The sequence below is a fragment of the Mizuhopecten yessoensis genome, unplaced genomic scaffold, assembly GCF_002113885.1.
Source record: "Mizuhopecten yessoensis strain PY_sf001 unplaced genomic scaffold, ASM211388v2 scaffold1425, whole genome shotgun sequence".
Classification (NCBI taxonomy): Eukaryota; Metazoa; Mollusca; class Bivalvia; order Pectinida; family Pectinidae; genus Mizuhopecten; species Mizuhopecten yessoensis.
Window position 1 is genome coordinate 76,837 of NW_018404040.1, and position 27,546 is coordinate 104,382.

Genomic DNA, 27,546 nt, shown 5'->3' on the forward strand with positions numbered 1-27,546 from the left:
AAACTAGCTCATGTATCAGTGCGACTATGAACTAGGTAATATGACAGTGTGACTATAAACCTGGTCATGTGACAGTGGAGCTATCAGCAAGGTCGTGTGACAGTGTAGCTATCAGAAAGGTCATGTGACAGTGTATCTATCAGCAAGGTCATGGGACAGTGTAGCTATCAGCAAGGTCATGTGACAGTGTAGCTGTTAGCAAGATCATGTGACGGCTTGACTGTAAACAAGGGTATGTGACAGTGTGAATACTAGCAAGGTCATGTGACAGTGTAGCTTTTAGCAAGGTCATGTGACAGTGTAGCTGTTAGCAAGGTCATGTGACGGCTTGACTGTAAACAAGGGTATGTGACAGTGTGGCTACTAGCAAGGTCATGTGACAGTGTAGCTATCAGCAAGGTCATGTGACAGTTTAGCTATCAGCAAGGTCATGTGACAGTGTAGCTATTAGCAAGGTCATGTGACAGTGTAGCTGTTAGCAAGGTCATGTGACGGCTTGGCTGTAAACAAGGGTATGTGACAGTGTGGCTGCTAGTAAGATCTTGTGACTTTGTGGCTGCTTTAAATTGGTGATTTGACAATGAAGCATTAAGACCAAGCTAGTACAGGTGACAGTGTGTAGCGTTCAGCTAGGTCGTGTAACAGTGTGTAGCGCTCAGCTAGGTCGTGTAACAGTGTGTAGCGTTCAGCTAGGTCGTGTAAAAGTGTGTAGCGTTTAGCTAGGTCGTGTAACAGTGTGTAGTGTTATCTAGGTGGTGTACTTCAACTGAGCTGTTGTCATTCTAGGTACCAGAAGGATGGCTAAGAAGAATGCCATTGTCAGGAGTCTGCCGTCCGTTGAGACCCTTGGCTGTACCTCAGTCATCTGCTCTGATAAGACTGGCACACTGACCACCAACCAGATGTCTGTTTGCAAGGTAACCCATCAGATAACAGATGATATTCAACCAATCGGATCAGGATTTTTTTTAGCCAATCAGATTAAAGCTTGTATCACTCTATAAATCTTTTATCAGTAATAATTTTAAGCTAATCAGAGAAGGCCACATTTACCGTGAAGATGTGAATCCAACCAGGCACAATAGGATTACTGCTGTACGTACTTATAACAATGTTTGTGTTCGTTGGTTGTTTCAGATGTTTGTGTTTAACAAAGTTGAGGGTGCTGACATTCAAACCCAGCAGTTCGAGATCACCGGCTCTACTTATGCCCCAGAGGGAGATGTGTAAGTATTTCAGACCATGTAATAAATTCAGACTTAGCAATGAAACAATATACAATGGTAGCATTAAACAAAGCAGGAAGTCAGCTTGTATCTTGTGAGATCTTGGAAGCTGACCTGTTGTCAGGTACTGTATAGCACATTGATTCCACACATTAGTTTTTCCACCATGAGATGTAGTTGAGAATTTAACATACTGTGAAATCAGATATATTCCTGGGGCCCAAATTTCATGGTTTTCCAAGAGAAAAACGCCATTTTATGGGTTACATGAATTTGTTGATTACGAGCACCCAATCATACAGAATTAAAAAACCCATGAAAACTAGTGATTTCTAAGTGTTACACACTTCTGTTGAAGTACATTTCAGATCTAATTATATGATGGGCACAAATTTAACACTGTTCTTGCATATATTTTGTCATACTCAAAAAATCCATAAATATGGCATCATCTCTTTATAAAGTGAAAGTAACCCTGTGTGACGCTATAAACATAGAAAATAATATGAAAATATGTTTGATTAAACATGGGAACAGATTTTTAATGTTGACTTGAAAATTAACAATTGATCTGTTGTATTGCAGTTACTTGGGTGGTAAGAAGGTGAAGACATGCGACTACGATGGTCTAGAGGAGATGGCCACCATCTGTGCGATGTGCAATGACTCCAGCGTAGATTACAATGATGTGAGTAGTGCAACAAAGTTTTATCAATTTTCACCTGAATCTGTTTGCCAACATTTTGTCACAGTTAGTAGAGGGTGTATTACCACTGTGTACGTCTAACAGGTGAAAAGATTTGAAACAAAAAAAATAGGAAATTGGTTTAATAGATGAAAAATAAGACAACTGCTGAAATAGTATTTCCTTATTATTGTTTGGTGAGTCTGCATCACATAGCTTTTAATTGACATTTTAGTTATTTTTCTTGTTCGATAAACATGCTGATAGCCTTTCCAAAGCTCCTCTTTGTACAGTGTTGTGTGATGTTTTTGCTTTGTATGACATTATCACTTGTATGACATCATCACTTGTTGTATGACATTATCACTTGTTGTATGACATTACTTCCTGTATTCCTACATTGTCTGCCTGTGTGTTATAGACCAAGGGAGTGTATGAGAAGGTTGGTGAGGCCACAGAGACTGCCCTGACTGTTCTGTGTGAGAAGATGAACTTCTTCAACACCGGTAGATCTGGCTTGAATCTGAGGGAGCAGGGTACTGTCTGTAACCATGTCATCCAGCAGATGTGGTCTAAAGAGTTCACACTGGAGTTCTCCCGCGACCGGAAGTCCATGAGTGTCTACTGCACACCAAACAAACCCAGCAAAATCCCCGGTGGTACCAAGATGTTTGCCAAGGTAATTACATGCAGACTGACGGCTGGATATATCATACAGAAAACTATTCAGCAACGGATGACACAGTTGGGTATCTGTTTCCAAAGATGACACACTATTGAGTGATAAATACACATCAACTGATGTGCATATTGGAAACTACAAAAATATTGATGACACATCAGTGGCATCTTTAAATGAATTGATTCTACAGCCCTGAACTTGGTTACAAGATGAAAAGTGTTGATGAAAGTACTGCACACAATCTGATGACACAGTCCTATAACTTCTAAACACTTAAATCCAATCCCCAGTACACAAAAACTGATGACACAACCTCGTAACATCTAAACACTTAAATCCAGTCCCCAGTACACAAAAACTGATGAGACAACCTCATAACCTTTCAACACTTAAATCCAATCCCCAGTACACAAAAACTGATGACACAACCTCATAACCTCTAAACACTTATATCCAATCCCTAGTACACAATAACTGATGAGACAACCTCATAACTTCTAAACTGTTAGATCCAATCCCCAGTACACAAAAACTGATGACACAACCTCAAAACTTCTAAACAGTGAGATCCAATCCTCAGTACACAAAAACTGATGACACAACCTCATAACTTCTAAACAGTTAGATCCAATCCCCCGTACAAAAAGACCCTGAAGACAGATCCAAGCCCATTTGCAACGTGTCTAAAATATTATGTCTCATTGTTTATTCCACTTTGGCCATTTAACGGAGAGAATTTATATAGGCTTTGCCTGCTATTCAATCCAATTGACTACGGCATCTTGTCAATAAAATTTGATGAAATGAAATGATCCCCAGTACACACAAATTGATGACACAGTCTGATAACTTCTAAACACTTTAATCCATTCCCGTGATAAACGTGACTGACTGTAAGCTTTGTTGTAGGGTGCCCCTGAGGGTCTTCTAGATAGATGTACACATGTGCGTGTTGGAAAGGACAAGGTCCCCATGTCGCCTGCCATCAAGAACGAAATCTTGAAATACACCAAGGCCTATGGAACTGGTGAGTTAAAATCTTTTAAACAGCTATATAGACTGAAAAAAGCCATTGGTGAAAATTGTCATATAGAAGGTCTTCGTTATATTGCCATCATTGTCCAGCCAAGTGTTTGGTATATTTATGTTAGGTGTAGCTCACCCTGTAAACATACCTTGTAAATGTTTTATTTCAGGACGTGATACGCTGCGTTGTCTTGCCCTGGCCACCATTGATGCTCCTCCACGCCGCGAGGACATGGACCTGGAAGATTCCCGCAAGTTCATCCAGTATGAGGTCAGTCATACAGTTTCACACCATTGTGGAGTTAATGCAAATAATTTATTGTATTCGGAAGTTGATGAGAAGTTAGATAAATATTTCATGTGGTTTGAATTTTATTGAACACTGTCACTGTTCATTTGTACAAAGAAAATCTGTCAGAAGGGCAACACATTTGCAGGTTTAGATTTCTCGTACATTTTTTTCAGGCTGAGATTAAATTGAAAAACAAAACCTGGAAAATATGCTATGTGATCCTTTATAATAATTCTGTAGGAAAACATTTGATTTTTGTTCTACTTAAATGTTGGTTATGATTTTTTACAGACCAATATGACATTCGTAGGAGTCGTAGGAATGTTGGACCCCCCACGTATGGAAGTGTTCGACTCCATCAAGAACTGCCGCAAGGCTGGAATCCGTGTCATTGTCATCACCGGCGACAACAAGGTATGATGTCACGTCCTGTTTTGAGATTACATGCTAGACAAGTTTAGACAACTGATGCAGCCTTAATTTTTGGAAGCCACCCACTTAAATGTTTGGAAGAAAGGAATATATCTGATTTGATCACATGCTTAACCTCAGTAGTGTAGCGCTAACGTTTGATAACCTTTCCATAACCTTGAATAACTATGTCCTCTTTATCTCACCAAGTGATACCTATCCACAATTTGTGTCGAATGAATATAAGGAGCTTCTGTTTGTAATAACTATGTTCTGTTAATCTCGGCTAGCAATACCTACACATGTCTGATAAGGAGCTTCTGTTTGTGTTGACAGGCCACAGCTGAGGCTATCTGTCGTAGGATCGGTGTGTTCGGCGAAAACGAGTCTACAGAAGGCATGTCCTTCACTGGCCGCGAGTTTGATGACCTGTCACATGAAGAGCAGCGATTGGCGGTAACAAAGAGTCGTCTGTTTGCCCGTGTAGAGCCTGCTCACAAGAGTAAGATCGTAGAGTACCTGCAAGGAGAAGGAGAAATCTCGGCCATGGCAAGTTCCAATATTTCAGGGTCCTTTGTTTTTCTGTCACACAACAGATACATCAGAAGTTATTCATTTTAACATTAATTTGGGAGCAAAGTCAGTTTTGAATGTAGATATCTTGGTAATCTTTATTCATTGTCATGAAACAAGAATATTCAGATGTTAATATCAAAATGTAAAATCCTCACAAAAGTTTGGGAAGTTAGGAATACGACTCCATTATCTGGTACGACTAGCGGGCTAAGTCAGGAATAAAACTCCGTTATCTGGTACGACTAGCGGGCGAAGTCAGGAATAAAACTCCATTATATGGTACGACTAGCAGGCTAAGTCAGGAATACAGCTCCATTATCTGGTACGATGACAGCTAAGTTAGGAATACGACTCCGTTATCTGGTACGACTAGCAGGCTAAGTCAGGTATACAACTCCATTATCTGGTAAGACTAGCAGGCTAAGTCAGGTATACAACTCCATTATCTGGTACGACTAGCAGGCTAAGTCAGGAATACAACTCCATTATCTGGTACGATTACAGCTAAGTTAGGAATACGACTCCATTATCTGGTACGACTAGCGGGCTAAGTCAGGAATAAAACTCCATTATCTGGTACGACTACAGCTAAGTCAGGAATACAACTCCATTATCTGGTACGACTAGCAGGCTAAGTCAGGAATAAAACTCCATTATCTGGTACAACTACAGCTAAGTCGGGAATACAACTCCATTATCTGGTAAGACTAGCGGGCTAAGTCAGGAATACGACTCCATTATCTGGTACGATTACAGCTAAGTCAGGAATACAACTCCATTATCTGGTACGACTAGCGGGCTAAGTCAGGAATAAAACTCCATTATCTGGTACGACTACAGCTAAGTCAGGAATACAACTCCATTATCTGGTACGACTAGCAGGCTAAGTCAGGAATAAAACTCCATTATCTGGTACAACTACAGCTAAGTCGGGAATACAACTCCATTATCTGGTAAGACTAGCGGGCTAAGTCAGGAATACGACTCCATTATCTGGTACGATTACAGCTAAGTAAGGAATACGACTCCATTATCTGGTACGACTAGCGGGCTAAGTCAGGAATAAAACTCCATTATCTGGTACGATTACAGCTAAGTTAGGAATAAAACTCCATTATCTGGTACGACTAGCGGGCAAAGTCAGGAATACAACTCCATTATCTGGTACGACTAGCGGGGCTAAGTCAGGAATAAAACTCCATTATCTGGTACAACTACAGCTAAGTCGGGAATACAACTCCATTATCTGGTACGACTAGCGGGGCTAAGTCAGGAATAAAACTCCATTATCTGGTACGATTACAGCTAAGTCAGGAATAAAACTCCATTATCTGGTACGACTAGCGGGCTAAGTCAGGAATACAACTCCATTATCTGGTACGACTAGCAGGCTAAGTCAGGAATAAAACTCCATTAGCTGGTACGATTACAGCTAAGTTAGGAATAAAACTCCATTATCTGGTAAATCTTTTTCTCAAAACATAAATTAGAAACATTTATAAACGCTGCTTTTGTAAAGATGATTTGTCATTGTTTCACAGATTAACACAAACTTCATAACTTTTTAGGGAATTTTTATGTTTGTTACAATTTTGACAAGCTGCAACAATATCTCTCACAAAATAGAAAGATAACATGATTATAATGAATACATTTAACCTCAATCCTCGTGATTAAAACATCCAGTATGCTGCCTTGATCCTGGTCCCAGTGCCAGTGTATTTCTATACAGATATAACAATCACAGACAGGTCTTCCACAGCTCTGACAATGACACTATATCACATATGCAGTGTGTTGAAAGCCCTTGCATTTTTTCCCCTCATGCTGGCCATTTGATCATTGACTCTATATTTGTTTGTGTCTAACAGACAGGAGATGGAGTAAACGACGCCCCTGCTCTGAAGAAAGCCGAAATTGGTATCGCCATGGGATCTGGAACTGCTGTGGCCAAGTCTGCCTCTGATATCCTTCATATACAAGTCAAGCGTTTGGGCTTGCAATTGCTTTTCTCCGTGGCGAATGAGATTTGTTATTTCTTTGTATATATTATGTCAGTATTATTGATTTACTGGTGTAAGTACTGAATGATAACCACTCGTGGTCAGTGAGTCTGTTAGTTTGTTTTGAAGCTTAGCATGCTTAAAAAACCTAATGATTATTGCCATCACTTTCAGAACTAGTCGACACATAGATTGAAGAAAGGCGAGAAATGGGATTTGTAGATAACGTACAGTACATCTGAAATATTTAGCTACCTTTAATTCTTGAGAGTCCGTAATTCTTGAGAGTCCGTTGTGAATTTGATAGTTACATCCATTCTTTAAAAACAATTTCTTCCAGTGTTGAAATCACCAACCTGTTTGTGACATTATGACAAATGTATTCATCAAAGTTATACAAAGAAATTGTCAGTTACATGGATGATATCTTTGTAAAGTTCAAGTTCTCACCAATTCCAGTTATCACTCAGAAGTACAACTGCAAAAAAAAGGGTTTGCTCTTTGAAATGAATTATTACAGTAAACAATGACATGATCATTATGTCAGCTAAACCCCCACGATCCTTGACAGCCTCGTACAGATGGTGTTGGCTGATGACAACTTCGCAACAATTGTGTCCGCTGTGGAAGAGGGCCGCGCCATCTACAACAACATGAAACAATTCATCAGATATCTCATCTCCTCCAACATTGGAGAGGTCGTATGGTAAGGGCAGACAACTCAAGTTAAACATAATTTTGTTTACGATGGGCAGGTAAAGTTAGTCAGACATTTCTATCTAAAAAAATTGGAGACATATGGCGTTTGCAGACACCTTTATGTTAAACCTTATTTGTTTATTTTGGGCAAAATGATGTTCATAGATATTTTATCTCCTTCAGCATTGGTGAGGTTGTCTAATGGCAGATAATTCTGTTCTATATATATATATATATATACATATTATTTCTTGTAATATGATGTATATGTACATGTGACTGTTCTGTTTCACTGTGTCTTGAAAAAGGAGCAGAAAGCTCCGAAAATTTGACAACCTAAATTTGTCCACACTGTTGGAATTACTTCTTTGCCCCATATACATGAATAAAAACACCTCAACAGCTGAATGCACTAATGATAGTTTTTCAGTTATTTCTTTGATAATATATATATATATACATACAACCTTTATCTGCCTATGGATATATATATACATACAACCTTTATCTGCCTATGTATATATATATACATACAACCTTTATCTGCCTATGGATATATATATACATACAACCTTTATCTGCCTATGGATATATATATACATACAACCTTTATCTGCCTATGGATATAAATATACATACAACCTTTATCTGCCTATGGATATATATATACATACAACCTTTATCTGCCTATGGATATATATGTACATGCAACCTTTATCTGCCTATGCATATATACATACAACCTTTATCTGCCTATGGATATATATACATACAACCTTTATCTGCCTATAGATATATATACATACAACCTTTATCAGCCTATGGATATATATATACATACAACCTTTATCTGCATATGGGTATATATACATACAACCTTTATCTGCCTATGGATATATATACATACAACCTTTATCTGCCTATGGATATATATATACATACAACCTTTATCTGCCTATGGTATTAGTGTTTTCCTGAAAGTTTTTGTCAAACTCTGTGAGGCTCTGTACACTTTCAATTTATATCTGCCCATAATGTTACAGTATCTTCTTGACTGCTGCTCTTGGCATCCCTGAGGCTCTCATCCCCGTACAGCTTCTGTGGGTGAACTTGGTAACTGATGGTCTTCCAGCCACTGCCCTCGGCTTCAACCCCCCAGATATGGACATCATGAAGAAACCTCCCAGGAATGCAAAGGAAGGTCTCATCACCGGCTGGTTGTTCTTCAGATATATGGCTATTGGAGGTGTGTGGCTATGTCAGATGTGTTTACAGGAAATCGGAGAGAACATTGATTTAGAAATAGTTGTTACTGACTTTAGAGGTCTTCGGTGTCAGAATGTCTTGTATACTAAAAAGTAATTTTCCTCAAACTTACACTCAGACAATTTTTCATATCAAGAAGTTAACAAAGGATGGTTACAACACAAATTTTAGTGGCACCAAGAGTGGTCTACTAACTTTCAACTGAATGGTGAATGTTGAGTACTTTGCATATGTTGGATATCATATGTTGGATATCATATGTTGCCATCTGTACAAAGCCAGAGAATAAACAATTTGGTAGAAATTCACTTGATATAACGCCACACAGTTATTTTTTGTCAAATTCTGGACTGAAATTCTGCACCATTTCCAACCTTGTCCTAAAGTTTATTAGCAAATAACAATCTATTAATATTTTAATAATTTCTCATCAAGTTTTTTTTCTGTAGTGTTTCTGATTCATATATATAACACTAAATAGTAGTTATACTTTTGTTAAACGAGGAATTAATAGTCATTTAAATGGTACTTATTCAGACCAATTCTAAAGCCTTATCCCCATTACCAAACAGGCTACGTTGGATGTGCGACTGTTGGTGCTGCCGCCTGGTGGTTCATGGTCTATGACAAAGGGCCCCAACTCAACTACTACCAGCTGGTAAGTATGGAAGATGACTGATACAGTTCTGAGGTCAGAGACTTGCTTCTTCATCAATCACAAGCCTTGTGGTGGGCAGTCATGTGTCTGGTTTGGAAAGTAATGGAAGATAGAGGTTCTAGTGGAAAGTAATGGAAGATAGAGGGTATAGTGGAGAGTAATGGAAGATGGAGGGTCTGGTGGAAAGTAATGGAAGATCAAGGGTCTAGTGGAAAGTAATGGAAGATGGAGGTTCTAGTGGAAAGTAATGGAAGATGGAGGGTCTAGTGGAAAGTAATGGAAGATAGAGGGTCTAGTGGAAAGTAATGGAAGATAGAGGTTCTAGTGGAAAGTAATGGAAGATGGAGGGTCTAGTGGAGAGTACAGGAAGATGGAGGGTCTAGTGGAATGTAAAGGAAGATCAAGGGTCTAGTGGAAAGTAATGGAAGATCAAGGGTCTAGTGGAAAGTAATGGAAGGTGGAGGGTCTAGTGGAGAGTACAGGAAGATGGAGGGTCTAGTGGAAAGAAATGGAAGATGGAGGGTCTGGTGGAAAGTAATGGAAGATGGAGGGTCTAGTGGAGAGTACAGGAAGATAGAGGGTCTAGTGGAGAGTAAAGGAAGATAGAGGGTCTAGTGGAGAGTACAGGAAGATGGAGGGTCTAGTGGAAAGTAATGGAAGATGGAGGGACTAGTGGAAAGTAATGGAAGATGGAGGGCCTAGTGGAAAGTAATGGAAGATCAAGGGTCTGGTGGAAAGTAATGGAAGATAGAGGGTCTAGGGGAAAGTAATGGAAGATGGAGGGTCTAGTGGGGAGTACAGGAAGATAGAGGGTCTAGTGGCGAGTAAAGGAAGATAGAGGGTCTAGTGGAGACTAAAGGAAGATAGAGGGTCTAGTGGAGAGTACAGGAAGATAGAGGGTCTAGTGGAGAGGAAAGGAAGATAGAGGGTCTAGTGGAAAGTAATGGAAGATGGAGGGTCTAATACTTGGTATTTGTAGCTATGGAGCAGGTATATATTGTTTAATTTAGAGGGCATTTATTAGGATTAACATATCTATTGAGGTGAGAGGATAAACCATTAGAGGATATCTATTGAGGGGAGAGGATAAACCATTAGAGGATATCGTTAAGGTGAAAGGTTATATATCAAGGTTACAAATTGTGAGGGTATAGTCAGAAAGTCAAATATATAATATTGATTGTTTGTGTAGACCCAACTATGCCCCTTCTCCCTAGGATCTCAACATGTTTTGTTGAGATTTTGTATTTTATATTAATTTATGACTTTTAAATTACAGAAATTAAGTCATCCATTTAATATGTAATTTTAATGAAGGAAAGCTGCTCTTAAATACAATATGAAAGGAAAGGAGGCATGTAACAGGTATTTTGGTCCCTATCAAGGGAAGTTAATTTGTATACTAGTTCATCAGGAACGGAGGCAACCTTTAAATTTTTGGCCTGTAACAGGGCAAGATACCTAGGATTTGTGTGCTAAGAAAGACACTAATTTTATGTATAGGTTACTGTGAATACCTGTGTGTCAGGATCAAAGACAATCCTTCAAATTTGTTTGCCTCTAACAAGGAAAGCTACCATTAACTTTGTACCAAGAAGGGACCAAGTAACTTTACAATTTGTTTGGTCTCAAGCAAGGAGGCTACTCTGTACACCCCTGTTCACCAGGAGGGGAGGTAACTCTGTAATGTTTGGGAACACTATATAGAATTTGGTTGCTGACTTGAATTGCAGACTCATCACATGCAGTGTCTAGCTGAGCCTAAGATGTTCCCTGGAATTGACTGTAAGATCTTCGGTGCTCCAGAGCCGATGACCATGGCTCTCTCTGTACTTGTCACCATTGAAATGCTTAATGCTCTCAACAGGTATTGCTCGTATTGGTCTCTGTTTTGACCCATGTGTTGATCTGTGGTCAAGTTTTGTTTGGCCAGAGAATTGGTGGTCAGTAAAGTCCTTTTTGTTTTTAACTCAAAACACTTTCCCACAAATTTTACAAAAATTTGAATAAAATTCGATTTTGATTTAATATCTGTATTCATTTTGCGTACTATGAACCAAAATAGAGACGTCAGAATTTTACTTTTTGATCCTTCTTTAATGTAAAAGTTTTAATTGTAAAATAAAGTAGCTTATACAGTGGAATTGTCGGCCTATTTCCCAAGTTTGAGGTCATCACAGTTTTGAGAGGACTGCTGACCACTGATCACTTCTAGCTTGGACCGATCTTGACCTTGGTCAATTCATGGTTGGAGGGAGCATGTGGAAAGGGATGGGTCACTGGGTCACTAAAATCTGACACACAAACTCAGGAACATCTAGTCTGGCATACTTAACAAGTTTATTTTAGTTGTAACCATGGTTACCTATAGACAAGGTATCTTGACTCGTGTCTCCTGTATTTGTGTTGTCTTCCCAGAATTCTCCCTGGTCAGGCATATGTATTCCAGCTTGAGGCGCTATCCCCGAGGTGGTAAAAGTGGGGATATATGCCCTGCCAGCAGACTTCTGGACAAAAGGTGTCGGCTTGTGTGTTAATAGTTGATATTTCTTCAATAGACCCATCACTCACAGTGTCTGGCTCAAGATGAGCGTTTCCTCGGTGTCGACTGCAAGGTTTTTGACCACCCTGCACCTATGACAATGGCTCTGTCCGTCCTGGTCGTCATTGAAATGCTTAACGCTCTCAACAGGTAAGGGTCTGACTGGCAAGGGGACACAACCTAAGTTTCTCATTGCCTCCTAAAAAAATCATAAAAATCTCTTACTGCCAAAATATTCTGCATTAAAGTGCATTTTTGAGAAGAAGAAAATCAAAAATTATGATAAAAACTATAAAAACAACAAAAAAAACCAACAACATTGTACTGCATCAGGTATTCACCTTCCTTCTAAAAACAGCAGGCAATAAGCTTGATGTAATGGACATCATCAGGAAAGTAAAGTGAGGTTAAGAAAAAACTTTGGTTTGTAACCCCTTGACAACAGGTAGTCTGTAGGTACAGCTTTGTCCATAGCTCGAGTTGGGGTACCCTACTTCCTGTGGTACCACAATCAGTTCTGACACACAGTGGCTCCACATGTGGTGCTGCCTTACAAAAAATATTGTTCTTGTCAGGTGCTAGTTTCACAATCATCATCCTAATTTTGGCATTATATTTTCAATTTTTTTATTCTCAAAATTGTTTCTTAATATAATTGATACAGACAATTTATCTTTACATAGGGCAAGCTACAAGCTTCAATCCACATATTTACATGTTAAAAACAAAAATTGGAGACAGCACTTATTTAATGTCAGCAGTCATTTCAAGCTTTGGACAAAGTGGTACTACTTGTGTGTTAGCAAATTTGCATCACAAAGGGAAAAAAAACGAATCTCCTGAGCCGAGTGTAGACTGGACCTCTCCGACTCTGGATTTCTGCTTTCTCTCAAAATTTCTGTCAAAACTATAGCCTGGTAGAAAGTAATGAAAAATATCATTGTTTTATTTTGGCACTCTTAAGTTTTTGTGCACATCACACATATTGGTGTTGAGACGGAGGTTGGAGTTCAGTTTAGACTTCTGTACTACAGAGGGAATTTCTGCTTGGACAGTGTCTACATAACTAAATAGCAGGGTGTCGTAGACTACAGAAAATTAACCAGATTTATGTGGGCAAGTTATCAGATGATTTTGCTGATAGAAATCTTTGAATTTTGACAAATTTCCAAAATTCTTGGTTACAAAAATTGATGTTTTGGCCCTACAAAGAATCAATAAATGTAGTACTTTAAGATCATACTGAAGTTAAAACCAGTAGATAGGGATTTGGTTTGCATGTCCAGTTGTTTCCCTTTGTGGTACAGATTACTCACACACACTCCTGTGGGCCGTCTACTTCTCATACACCTCCTTGTCTTGGTGACCTGTGCCTGTTTTGATGAGCTAGGCTTGTCTGGTGAAGAGCTATATTTGTCTCGATGAAACAGGCTTGTTTTGGTTGGGTGTTTGTATGGCATAGCTGGTTTAAGTGAGACTTAGTTTATGCCATACCCACCTTGTATATATTTATGAGAGTAGACTTGCTCCCCAGTCGGACCCTTTAACTGGTGATGGAAATGCATGTTATTTTGGTTTGTATATTTATAGTTAATATCTGACCTGGCCCACGGGGCACAGTAACCATATGCTGTAGTGTGTCGTCTGTCGTCTGCACATTCATCCGATGTCAACCATTTTCTTCTAAATCACCAACAGGCTAAGGGAGATGATATTTGGCCAGTGGTATGCTGGGATGAAGGGCTGCCAAGTATGCTCAGCTGAATGACCTCGACCAGCTTTAAAGTTTATAGGGATGAAATGATTAAAAATCTTGAAAACAATTATTTTAAAATAACCAAAATGCGTGGGGTGATGATATTTGGCCAGTAGCATGCTAGAATGGAGGGCTATGTAGTTTGCTCAGATGACTGACTGACACACCCTCAGGCTGTAGGGGTTAATTATGTAAAAAAAAAATCTTAATATAACTTCTCAACGGCCAAAAGGCCCAGGGTGATGAAATTTGGCGTATTAAATGACGTTTTCTCAGGGTTATTCATGAAGTTTGTTAAACTGAATTACTTTCTTAAACTTAAAAGGTCATAGGGGTCAGATATGTTAAAACCTGTAAACAGTTTCCCTTGTATGATGTAGACTCATAGGTAATGATGTATTGCATGTTATTTGACTTAGTTCATTTAGTTATCTTGACCTTGTTCCACTTTAAAGGTTAGAGGTTGTGAGATCAATACCAGGTGAGAGATGTAGGCCCATTATATTGTCAGTGAGTCCTGAATTAGCCATTTTATTACGTCTCTGATGTTTATTATTGATATATGTAATGAAATTTGAGTCATTATCTTCTGGAAGAAGAAAAAATAGAAAAATAAAGAACAGATATTGTACATTTAGCAAAGATTTAAGAATGTTTTGGTCTAGATTTGATATTTCCAGATATTCCTGTTGAAAAATACAATAAAACATTATGATAACAGGAATTTATGAAGCAGTATTTTTGCAATCGTTATAATTCTTGTACTTGCATATTCAAATTCCAGTGAATAATTCTTAAGAGGCAGAGATTAATGGTGCTATTTTGGGAAATGGACAGGAAGGGCTGGGGACAGGATAATATAAAACAGGCTGGGGACAGGGCCATATAAAACAGGCTGGAAGCAAAAACAGGCTGAAGACACGGGCATATAGAACAAGCTGGGGACAGGATAATCTAAAACAGGCTGGGGACGGGATAATATAAAACAGGATGGGGACAGGGTCATATGAAACAGGCTGGGGACAGGGTCATATGAAACAGGCTGGGGACAGGGCCATATAAAAAAGGCTGGGGACAGGGGCATAAACAGGCTGGGGACAGGGACATATAAAACAGGCTGGTGACAGGATCATATAAAAAAGGTTGGGGACAGCGGCATATAAAACAGGCTGGAATAAAAAACAGGCTGGGGAGAGGATAATATAAAACAGGATGGGGACAGGGTCATATTAAACAGGCTGGGGACAGGATAATATTAAACAGGCTTGGGACAGGGTGACATAAAACAGGCTGGGGGCAGGTAAATATAAAACAGGCTGGGTACAGGGTCATATAAAACAGGCATATCTGTGTTGTTCGGATATCTCTATCTTCCATAGTGCAGTTTGATTTGTGATAATTTTACCCAAACAAAGAAAATTCAGTTTAATTTAGATTTTATTTTAATTTTGGGCAGGCTGGGGACAGGGTCGTATAAAACAGGCATATCTGTGTTGTTCAGATATCTCTATCTTCCATAGTGCAGGTTGATTTGTGATAATTTTACCCAAACAAAGAAAATTCAGTTTAATTTAGATTTTATTTTAATTTTGGGCAGGCTGGGGACAGGGTCGTATAAAACAGGCTGGGGCCAGGGTCATATAAAACAGTCTGGGGACAGGGTCATATTAAACAGGCTGGGGACAGGGACATATAAAACAGGCTGGGGCCAGGGTCATATAAAACAGTCTGGGGACAGGCTAATATAAAACAGGCTGGGTACAGGATCATATAAAACACGCGTAGGACAAGGCCCTATAAAACAGGCTGGCGACAGGATAATATAAAACAAGCTGGGGACAGGATTATATAAAACAGGCTGGGGCCAGGATAATATAAAACAGTCTGGGGACAGGGTCATATGAAACAGGCTGGGGACAGGGGGATATAAAACAGGCTTGGGATGGGGGATCATATAAAACAGGCGTGGGACAGGGCCATATAAAACAGGCTGGGACAGGATAATATTAAACAGGCTTTGGACAGGGTCATATAAAACAGTCTGGGGACAGGCTAATATAAAACAGGCTGGGACCATAGTCATATAAAACAGGCTGAGGACAGGATAATATAAACCAGGCTGGGGACAGGGTAAATGGACAGGAAGGGCTGGGGCCAGGATAATATAAAACAGGATGGGGACAGGGTCATATGAAACAGGCTGGGGACAGGGGGATATAAAACAGGCTTGGGATGGGGGATCATATAAAACAGGAGGCAGAGATTAATGGTGCTATTTTGGGAAATGGACAGGAAGGGCTGGGGCCAGGATAATATAAAGCAGGCTGGGAACAGGGTCATAAACAGGCTGGGGGCAGGATCATATAAAACAGACTGGGGACAGGGTCATATGAAACAGGCTGGGGACAGGGACATATAAAACAGGCTGGAATAAAAAACAGGCTGGGGACAGGGTCGTATAAAACAGGCTGGGGCCAGGGTCATATAAACCAGGCTGGGGACAGGATTATATAAAACAGGCTTGGGTCAGGATCATATAAAACAGACTGGGGACAGGGTCATAAACAGGCTGGGGGCAGGGTCATATAAAACATGCTGGGGACAGGGTCATGTAAAACAGGCTGGGGACGGGATAATATAAAACAGGATGGGGACAGGGTCATATGAAACAGGCTGGGGACAGGGCATATAAAACAGGCATATCTGTGTTGTTCAGATATCTCTATCTTCCATAGTGCAGGTTGATTTGTGATAATTTTACCCAAACAAAGAAAATTCAGTTTAATTTAGATTTTATTTTAATTTTGGGCAGGCTGGGGACAGGGTCATGTAAAACAGGCTGGGGACAGATCATATAAAACAGGCGTGGGGCAGGGTCATATAAAACATGCTGGGGACAGGGTCATGTAAAACAGGCTGGGGACGGGATAATATAAAACAGGATGGGGACAGGGTCATATGAAACAGGCTGGGGACAGGGTGATATAAAACAGGCTGGGATATAAAACAGGCTGGGAACAGGGTCATATAAAACAAGCTGGGGACAGGATTATATAAAACAGGCTGGGTACAGGATCATATAAAACGGGCTGGGGACAGGGTCAGATAAAACAGGCTGGGGAAAGGATAATATAAAACAGGCTCGGGACAGGGTCATATTAAACAGGCTGGGGACAGGGGGATATAAAACAGGCTTGGGATGGGGGATCATATAAAACAGGCGTGGGACAGGGCCATATAAAAAAGGCTGGGGACAGGGGAATATAAAACAGGCTGGGAACACGGTCATATAAAACAGGATGGGGACAGGGTCATATGAAACAGGCTGGGGACAGGGCCATATAAAACAGGCTGGGGGCAGGTAAATATAAAACAGGCTGGGTACAGGGTCATATAAAACCGGCATATCTGAGTTGTTCGGATATCTCTATCTTCCATAGTGCATTTTGATTTGTGATAATTTTACCCAAACAAAGAAAATTCAGTTTAATTTAGATTTTATTTTAATTTTGGGCAGGCTGGGGACAGGGTCGTATAAAACAGGCTGGGGGCAGGGTCATATAAAACATGCTGGGGACAGGGTCATATTAAACAGGCTGGGGACAGGGACATATAAAACAGGCTGGAAGCAAAAACAGGCTGAAGACACGGGCATATAGAACAAGCTGGGGACAGGATAATATAAAACAGGATGGGGACAGGGTCATATGAAACAGGCTGGGGACAGCATAATATAAAACAGGCTCGGGACAGGGTCATATTAAACAGGCTGGGGACAGGATTATATAAAACAGGCTTGGGACAGGATAATATAAAGCAGGCTGGGAACAGGGTCATAAACAGGCTGGGGGCAGGTAAATATAAAACAGGCTGGGACCAGGGTCATATAAAACATGCTGGGGACAGGGTCATATGAAACAGGCTGGGGACAGGGCCATAAACAGGCTGGGGACAGGGCCATAAACAGGCTGGGGACAGGGCATATAAAACAGGCTGGAATAAAAAACAGGCTGGGGACAGGGACATATAAAACAGGCTGGAATCAAAAACAGGCTGAAGACACGGGCATATAGAACAAGCTGGGGACAGGATAATCTAAAACAGGCTGGGGACGGGATAATATAAAACAGGATGGGGACAGGGTCATATGAAACAGGCTGGGGACAGGTTCATATAAAACAGGCTGAGGACAGGATAATATAAACCAGGCTGGGGACAGGGTCGTATAAAACAGGCTGGGGAGAGGATAATATAAAACAGGCTGGGTACAGGATCATATAAAACAGACTGGGGACAGGGTCATATGAAACAGGCTGGGGACAGGTTCATATAAAACAGGCTGAGGACAGGATAATATAAAAGAGGCTGGGGACAGGATAAAATAAAACAGGCTGGGGACAGGGACATATAAAACAGGCTGGAATAAAAAACAGGCTGGGGAGAGGATAATATAAAACAGTCTGGGGACATGGTCATATAAAACAGGCATATCTGTGTTGTTCAGATATCTCTATCTTCCATAGTGCAGGTTGATTTGTGATAATTTTACCCAAACAAAGAAAATTCAGTTTAATTTAGATTTTATTTTAATTTTGGGCAGGCTGGGGACAGGGTCGTATAAAACAGGCATATCTGTGTTGTTCGGATATCTCTGGGGACAGGGTCATATGAAACAGGCTGGGGACAGGGACATATAAAACAGGCTGGAATAAAAAACAGGCTGGGGAGAGGATAATATAAAACAGTCTGGGGACAGGGTCATATGAAACAGGCTGGGGACAGGGCCATAAACAGGCTGGGGACAGGGTCATATAAAACAGGCATATCTGTGTTGTTCGGATATCTCTATCTTCCATAGTGCAGTTTGATTTGTGATAATTTTACCCAAACAAAGAAAATTCAGTTTAATTTAGATTTTATTTTAATTTTGGGATAAATGTGGTTCCAATTTACAATTGCAATTTGCAGTTCAAAAAGTGATTTTTTACCTGAAAATTGTAGCACCTGTTAGGGTAGGAATTGCAAAAATCATGCAAATAAAGCCATTTATATGGTTTGAACTTGTGAAGTAATATATTTACTTGTAAATAAGCTTTGTCTTAATTTTCACATAACGTCACTTACAGTCTTGATAGTGTTATTGACTTGTAGGCTTTAACTCGACTTTCAGTACTTTGATTGCTATTACAGCTTGTCTGAGAACCAGTCCCTGCTGGTGATGCCCCCTTGGTGTAACAAGTGGCTGTTAGGAGCCATGGCTCTGTCTATGGGACTCCACTTTTGCATCCTCTACATTGACGTCATGTCGGTAAGTGTTTGTTTCTACCATACCATTTAGTGTGGAGTAAAACTGTCCAATGAAAGACAACACTTATGTTGAAGTGTACCCCATACCTGTGCTTAAGATATCTCTCTCTCTCCCTTACTTGTGCGTAAGATATCTCTATCTCCTTTACCTGTGCATAAGACATCTCTATCTCCCTTACCTGTGCATAAGATATCTCTCTCTCCCTTACCTGTGTGTAAGATATCTCTATCTCCCTTACCTGTACATAAGATATCTCTCTCTCCCTTACCTGTGTGTAAGATATCTCTATCTCCCTTACCTGTACATAAGATATCTCTATCTCCTTTACCTGTGCATAAGACATCTCTATCTCCCTTACCTGTGCATAAGATATCTCTCTCTCCCTTACCTGTGTGTAAGATATCTCTATCTCCCTTACCTGTACATAAGATATCTCTCTCTCCCTTACCTGTGTGTAAGATATCTCTATCTCCCTTACCTGTACATAAGATATCTCTATCTCCTTTACCTGTGCATAAGACATCTCTATCTCCCTTACCTGTGCATAAGATATCTCTCTCTCCCTTACCTGTGTGTAAGATATCTCTATCTCCCTTACCTGTGCATAAGATATCTCTCTCTCCCTTACCTGTGTGTAAGATATCTCTCTCTCCCTTACCTGTGTGTAAGATATCTCTCTCTCCCTTACCTGTGTGTAAGATATCTCTATCTCCTTTACCTGTGCATAAGACATCTCTATCTCCCTTACCTGTGCATAAGATATCTCTCTCTCCCTTACCTGTGTGTAAGATATCTCTATCTCCCTTACCTGTACATAAGACATCTCTATCTCCCTTACCTGTGCATAAGACATCTCTCTCTCCCTTACCTGTGCATAAGATATCTCTATCTCCCTTACCTGTGTGTAAGGTATCTCTATTTCCCGTACCTGTGTGTAGGATATCTCGATCTCCCTTACCTGTGTGTAAGATATCTCTATCTCCCTTACCTGTGTGTAAGATATCTCTATCTCCCTTACCTGTGTGTAAGGTATCTCTATCTCCCGTACCTGTGTGTAAGATATCTCTATCTCCCTTACCTGTACATAAGACATCTCTATCTCCCTTACCTGTGTGTAGGATATCTCTATTTCCCGTACCTGTGTGTAGGATATCTCTATCTCCTGTACCTGTGTATGTAGGATATCTCTATCTCCCTTACCTGTGTGTAGGATATCTCTATCTCCCTTACCTGTGTGTAAGATATCTCTATCTCCCTTACCTGTACATAGATATCTCTATTTCCCGTACATGTGTATGTAGGATATCTCTATTTCCCGTACATGTGTATGTAGGATATCTCTATCTCCCTTACCTGTGTGTAAGATATCTCTATCTCCCTTACCTGTACATAGATATCTCTATTTCCCGTACATGTGTATGTAGGATATCTCTATCTCCCGTACCTGTGTATGTAGGATATCTCTATCTCCCTTACCTGTGTGTAAGGTATCTCTATCTCCCTTACCTGTGCATAAGATATCTCTCTCTCCCTTACCTGTGCATACGACATCTCTATCTCCCTTACCTGTGTGTAGGATATCTCTATTTCCCGTACCTGTGTGTAGGATATCTCTATCTCCCTTACCTGTACATAAGATATCTCTATCTCCTTTACCTGTGCATAAGACATCTCTATCTCCCTTACCTGTGTGTAGGATATCTCTATTTCCCGTACCTGTGTGTAGGATATCTCTATCTCCTGTTCCTGTGTATGTAGGATATCTCTATCTCCCTTACCTGTGTGTAAGATATCTCTCTCTCCCTTACCTGTGTGTAAGATATCTCTCTCTCCCTTACCTGTGTGTAAGATATCTCTATCTCCCTTTCCTGTACATAGATATCTCTATTTCCCGTACATGTGTATGTGGATATCTCTATTTCCCGTACATGTGTATGTAGGATATCTCTATCTCCCGTACATGTATATGTAGTATATCTCTATTTCCCGTACATGTGTATGTAGGATATCTCTATCTCCCTTACCTGTGTGTAGGATATCTCTATTTCCCGTACCTGTGTGTAGGATATCTCTATCTCCTGTACCTGTGTATGTAGGATATCTCTATCTCCCTTACCTGTGTGTAAGGTATCTCTATCTCCCGTACCTGTGTGTAAGATATCTCTATCTCCCTTACCTGTACATAAGATATCTCTATCTCCTTTACCTGTGCATAAGACATCTCTATCTCCCCTACCTGTGCATAAGATATCTCTCTCTCCCTTACCTGTGCATACGACATCTCTATCTCCCTTACCTGTGTGTAGGATATCTCTATTTCCCGTACCTGTGTGTAGGATATCTCTATCTCCCTTACCTGTGTGTAGGATATCTCTATCTCCCTTACCTGTGTGTAAGGTATCTCTATCTCCCGTACCTGTGTGTAAGATATCTCTATCTCCCTTACCTGTACATAAGATATCTCTATCTCCCTTACCTGTGTGTAGGATATCTCTATTTCCCGTACCTGTGTGTAGGATATCTCTATCTCCCTTACCTGAACATAAGATATCTCTATCTCCCTTACCTGTGTGTAGGATATCTCTATCTCCCTTACCTGTGTGTAAGATATCTCTCTCTCCCTTACCTGTGTGTAAGATATCTCTATCTCCCTTACCTGTGTGTAAGGTATCTCTATCTCCCGTACCTGTGTGTAAGATATCTCTATCTCCCTTACCTGTGTGTAAGGTATCTCTATTTCCCGTACCTGTGTGTAGGATATCTCTATCTCCCGTACCTGTGTATGTAGGATATCTCTATCTCCCTTACCTGTGTGTAAGATATCTCTCTCTCCCTTACCTGTGTGTAAGATATCTCTATCTCCTTTACCTGTGCATAAGACATCTCTATCTCCCCTACCTGTGCATAAGATATCTCTCTCTCCCTTACCTGTGCATACGACATCTCTATCTCCCTTACCTGTGTGTAGGATATCTCTATCTCCCTTACCTGTGTGTAAGGTATCTCTATTTCCCGTACCTGTGTGTAGGATATCTCGATCTCCCTTACCTGTGTGTAAGATATCTCTATCTCCCTTACCTGTACATAAGATATCTCTCTCTCCCTTACCTGTGTGTAAGATATCTCTCTCTCCCTTACCTGTGTGTAAGATATCTCTCTCTCCCTTACCTGTGTGTAAGATATCTCTATCTCCCTTTCCTGTACATAGATATCTCTATTTCCCGTACATGTGTATGTAGGATATCTCTATCTCCCGTACATGTATATGTAGTATATCTCTATTTCCCGTACATGTGTATGTAGGATATCTCTATCTCCCGTACATGTATAAGTAGTATATCTCTATTTCCCGTACATGTGTATGTAGGATATCTCTATCTCCCGTACATGTATAAGTAGTATATCTCTATTTCCCGTACATGTGTATGTAGGATATCTCTATCTCCCGTACATGTATAAGTAGTATATCTCTATTTCCCGTACATGTGTATGTAGGATATCTCTATCTCCCGTACATGTATATGTAGTATATCTCTATTTCCCGTACATGTGTATGTAGGATATCTCTATCTCCCGTACATGTATAAGTAGTATATCTCTATTTCCCGTACATGTGTATGTAGGATATCTCTATTTCCCGTACATGTGTATGTAGGATATCTCTATCTCCCGTACATGTATAAGTAGTATATCTCTATTTCCCGTACATGTGTATGTAGGATATCTCTATCTCCCGTACATGTATAAGTAGTATATCTCTATTTCCCGTACATGTGTATGTAGGATATCTCTATTTCCCGTACATGTGTATGTAGGATATCTCTATTTCCCGTACATGTGTATGTAGGATATCTCTATCTCCCGTACATGTATAAGTAGTATATCTCTATTTCCCGTACATGTGTATGTAGGATATCTCTATTTCCCGTACATGTGTATGTAGGATATCTCTATCTCCCTTACCTGTGTGTAGGATATCTCTATCTCCCTTACCTGAACATAAGATATCTCTATCTCCCTTACCTGTGTGTAGGATATCTCTATCTCCNCATCTCTCTCTCCCTTACCTGTGCATAAGATATCTCTATCTCCCTTACCTGTGTGTAAGGTATCTCTATTTCCCGTACCTGTGTGTAGGATATCTCGATCTCCCTTACCTGTGTGTAAGATATCTCTATCTCCCTTACCTGTGTGTAAGATATCTCTATCTCCCTTACCTGTGTGTAAGGTATCTCTATCTCCCGTACCTGTGTGTAAGATATCTCTATCTCCCTTACCTGTACATAAGACATCTCTATCTCCCTTACCTGTGTGTAGGATATCTCTATTTCCCGTACCTGTGTGTAGGATATCTCTATCTCCTGTACCTGTGTATGTAGGATATCTCTATCTCCCTTACCTGTGTGTAGGATATCTCTATCTCCCTTACCTGTGTGTAAGATATCTCTATCTCCCTTACCTGTACATAGATATCTCTATTTCCCGTACATGTGTATGTAGGATATCTCTATTTCCCGTACATGTGTATGTAGGATATCTCTATCTCCCGTACATGTATATGTAGTATATCTCTATTTCCCGTACATGTGTATGTAGGATATCTCTATTTCCCGTACATGTGTATGTAGGATATCTCTATCTCCCGTACCTGTGTATGTAGGATTAAGTTAAACCATTGAAATAAATGCAGTGACCTCACATTGTATGAAGGAGTTGTGAGGTACTTTGGCTCTGTCTATGGGACTCCAATGTCATTTTTCATGAATATTTTACTTTCGACATCTTTTGAAGACAAAGACATGATTTTCACTCATCATATAATTATGTCCAGTCTTCTTTGGAAACCAAAGTTACTGTCTTGGTAAATATAGTATCAGACCTGCATTAAACTGATACATGTTTTTTATTTGTTTACAGACCATCTTCCAAATCACGCCTCTTGGATTTGAAGAATGGTTCGCCGTACTCAAGATCTCAATGCCTGTGATACTTATAGACGAAACATTGAAGTTCTGTGCTCGCAAATTCACTGACGGTAAAAACCCATTATTAGATATTCACTGGATTTTGATTGTTTGGGTTGCTTACTCAAGTTATATGTACTTGACTTTTCTACATGATTGAACAGTCTGTATTCCCCAGCCACCCATAGTTGTCTCCCTTGTTCCATTCCAAGTCTCTAGCAAATTAACTGTCTTGTTTGTGTAGATTTTTCTTACTAATTTCAAACTCCTGTTTCTATAGTAACAGTAATGATAAGTGTGTTGTCATGAGAACTGTTGTGCTGGTGATTTTCTCTCTCTCAGAAAAATTAGAGATACAAATTGTTCCTGTCTCATTGTAGAATAGGTTTTTTTTCAAGAATTCTTTTTATAACTTTGATCTCGTGGAGATTTTAAAAGAAAGATTTTAAGATGGCATTAATTCTTCAGGTACATTTTGAAAATTCAATAATAGGGATGAGATGAGATTGGGGAAGGCCAGGAAGGAGAACAGAGATAGGGGCTGTGAAGGGCAAGGTCTTTCAAGGAGGAGTATATTCCTGTGTTATGTTCAGTATGGATAGAAAAAGCAGTATTTCTATATTCTCTTTGAATTTTGTATATTCCAGTGTGGGCAGTGCTATATTTGTACAAAATCTGCCCCAATTTAAACAATATAAGATTTTATTGGCGATCCCGATTATGTCCCCTGAAAGGCAGTATGTGTTTATCCCTGTGTGGGGTTTTGGCATTTTTTCCTCAACTGATTTTGGCCCCATTTTAATAAGTCTGTGGGATGATGTTCTTAGCATTAAGATTTGACATGTTCGTATTGTATCTATTGTCAGTAATGCAATTCTGAAATAATAGAATTCCTCATTTTTCCTGCAAATGAGTTATATACATTTAAAAATCAAATAGGATGAACATTTTTGGATTTGAATTTGTTGAAATAAATAAGCTTGGGGTTCAATTTAATTTCAAAATTTATCTAAACTGCAAAGGAAGCAAAACTACTGGGGAGGGTATTTATGATAATGTTGAAGTTGGATAATGTGTTTGTGTCCAACTCCTCAACTTTAATTGTGATCATTTTGTCAAAGAGGTATTGGAAATGTGAACATGACCAGTTTACTTACTATCAGAGGAGAAAACCAACAAACAAAGTGTGTTTCTTCATCCCTTAGGGAAGCTTGTTCTGGAGTTGTTGCCCTTTGTGTTACTCTTCATTTTCATTTTGTATGGGTAATATAAAGTCAATTTAGTGATATTTGTACATGAAATCTCACTGTGATGTCATAGATCACCAATGTATCCCATAATATTTTGTAAATATATACATAGAACAAGCTTCTCTAACTGTGGGTAGCATGTAACAATGACGATTCATTCTGTGATCAAGATTTCTGGTCGTTCATTTCATGATGTGGTTATTGGATAGTTACCGAGTCTGTTGAAAACAATTAGTGTCTATTTATTCGTTCACATTGTTTGTTGATCTTCTCATTAATTGGGTAATTGCTAAAAACCAAGCTTGTCCTTCAGGATAACATGTCTCAAGGGATTCCTCACCTGGTGATCTAAGAATATCAACTTCAAAAAAATAAAAATTTCATTAGGCTATGGACAGTTACTTCCCTTTGGGGGTCTTCCTTTCACTATCCTTGTCTGTGGAAGTTTAGATAACTGTTTTACTCCAAGCATGTTGCCTCATCCCATTAAAGCAGAGTTTTAACAGTTTTGCTTTTCAGTCTACACAAGTTTTTCTTTATTTTGTTTCTATTTATAGCTGCTGGAATGATGAGATTTGTTTATTTTCTAGTTGGCAAAGCTTGGTTTTTCAGTAGTGCCCGTGCCCTCCCTGTTTTTACTGTATGAATGTCGGTGTGTGTATGTGTGTTTATGTATACAGATGTGTGTGCATTCTGTGTGAGGACTGATCCGGTCTTATTTATATATTATCACACTCAAGAACCATAGTTATAAACATTATAGATATATATCATTCAGTTTGAAATCTTGTACATGTTGAGAGCAATTTTCACAGATCTATACTTAATGTTTTCCTCTACTGAAGAATGTGAAGACGCCATTGTTTTCATCCGGGGCACAAAACCATTCTCTCGGCTCCATTGATGTCTGATACCTTACAATTTACAGAAAAAAGTTCATCTGAAATTAATCATATCCATTAAACTGCAATATTACAACACATCAGTTTACTGTTTATTTAGATAACGCAAGGGCACTATAACAGGATGGTGTAATGGAATGCTGGTAAAATGAATCATTTTAATTTCCTGATGAGCAAATGTCATTATATTGGGGTGGTAGTATTATAAGGAAAGGTATTGAATTTGGGAACAAGTGTCAATTTAATGGGACGTCTTTATAAGGAGATGTCATTAATTTGGGAACAAGTGTCAATTTAATGGGACGTCTTTATAAGGAGATGTCATTAATTTGGGAACAAGTGTCAATTTAATGGGACGTCTTTATAAGGAGATGTCATTAATTTGGGAACAAGTGTCAATTTAATGGGACGTCTTTATAAGGAGATGTCATTAATTTGGGAACAAGTGTCAATTTAATGGGACGTCTTTATAAGGAGATGTCATTAATTTGGGAACAAGTGTCAATTTAATGGGACGTCTTTATAAGGAGATGTCATTAATTTGGGAACAAGTGTCAATTTAATGGGACGTCTTTATAAGGAGATGACATTAGTTTTGGAACAAGGGGCAGTTTAATGGGATGTCTATACAAGGGGATGTCCTTAATTTGCTAACAACTGTGAATATAAAGGGTTTTCTTTAAAAGGAAACGTAATTAATTTACTGTTAATTGAATGAGTTGGCTATATAATGGAATGGTGTTTATTTTTCAAATGGGAATGGATATGATATAAGGATTCAGTATAATGCGTCATTATAAGGGAAGGTTACTGTAGAGGTGTCGGGGATATCATTTTAATGTGGTCACTGTTATTGCGTGGCCTTTTAAAGGGACTATAATGGAATGTTGCCATAAAGAACGGCATTATAAGGGATGACATTACAAGGATCCGAGAGCATGGACTAAGTGAACAGCAAGGCAGGATAACCGACAGTTAAGTGATGGAAAGGGATTTGTTTTTACTTTCAGTGAATGCCTAGAGGTAACAAGCCAATTTTGATAAAACTTATACTATCTGGGACTCTTAACTTCAAACTTAAACACTGCATGAAGCTAGCATTCCGGTACCACCAAGATTCTATATATCAATAAAATAAAAAGTAAACAAACTCATATTCTTTTTCTGAATTTTTGGACTGTAGTCATTTTCAAATCTTGGTGGTATATCATTCAATATAATATAATAGATTATATATCTCCCTAGAATTTTCATGTGTACTTAACAATACACCTATATAGCTTATTTATCTCTGCTGTAT

The 27,546-nt window shown here is 39.3% G+C and overlaps 1 protein-coding gene across 8 annotated transcripts in view; it reads left to right on the plus strand.

The window, feature by feature from the left end:
* Window positions 1-27,546, plus strand: part of LOC110462070 (calcium-transporting ATPase sarcoplasmic/endoplasmic reticulum type-like) — an 88,111-nt gene that overhangs the window by 46,346 nt on the left and 14,219 nt on the right. For 4 of the 8 annotated variants that reach the window (XR_002464230.1, XM_021515872.1, XM_021515914.1 and 1 more), the window contains exons 12-26: window positions 787-917; window positions 1,138-1,226; window positions 1,812-1,914; window positions 2,333-2,590; window positions 3,503-3,620; window positions 3,790-3,890; window positions 4,203-4,325; window positions 4,659-4,871; window positions 6,770-6,863; window positions 7,481-7,607; window positions 8,644-8,846; window positions 9,439-9,524; window positions 11,258-11,391; window positions 19,013-19,130; window positions 24,048-24,165. Coding sequence is in view for 6 of the 8 variants with exons in the window: in XM_021515872.1 (XP_021371547.1) it covers window positions 787-917; window positions 1,138-1,226; window positions 1,812-1,914; window positions 2,333-2,590; window positions 3,503-3,620; window positions 3,790-3,890; window positions 4,203-4,325; window positions 4,659-4,871; window positions 6,770-6,863; window positions 7,481-7,607; window positions 8,644-8,846; window positions 9,439-9,524; window positions 11,258-11,391; window positions 19,013-19,130; window positions 24,048-24,165 (2,016 nt within the window). In the remaining 2 variants the exon portion in view is untranslated. Of the gene's footprint in view, window positions 1-786; window positions 918-1,137; window positions 1,227-1,811; window positions 1,915-2,332; window positions 2,591-3,502; window positions 3,621-3,789; window positions 3,891-4,202; window positions 4,326-4,658; window positions 4,872-6,769; window positions 6,864-7,480; window positions 7,608-8,643; window positions 8,847-9,438; window positions 9,525-11,257; window positions 11,392-12,082; window positions 12,217-19,012; window positions 19,131-24,047; window positions 24,166-27,256; window positions 27,270-27,546 lie in introns of all 8 variants that reach the window. The other 4 variants (XR_002464232.1, XM_021515926.1, XM_021515881.1 and 1 more) reach the window with 2 other exon arrangements.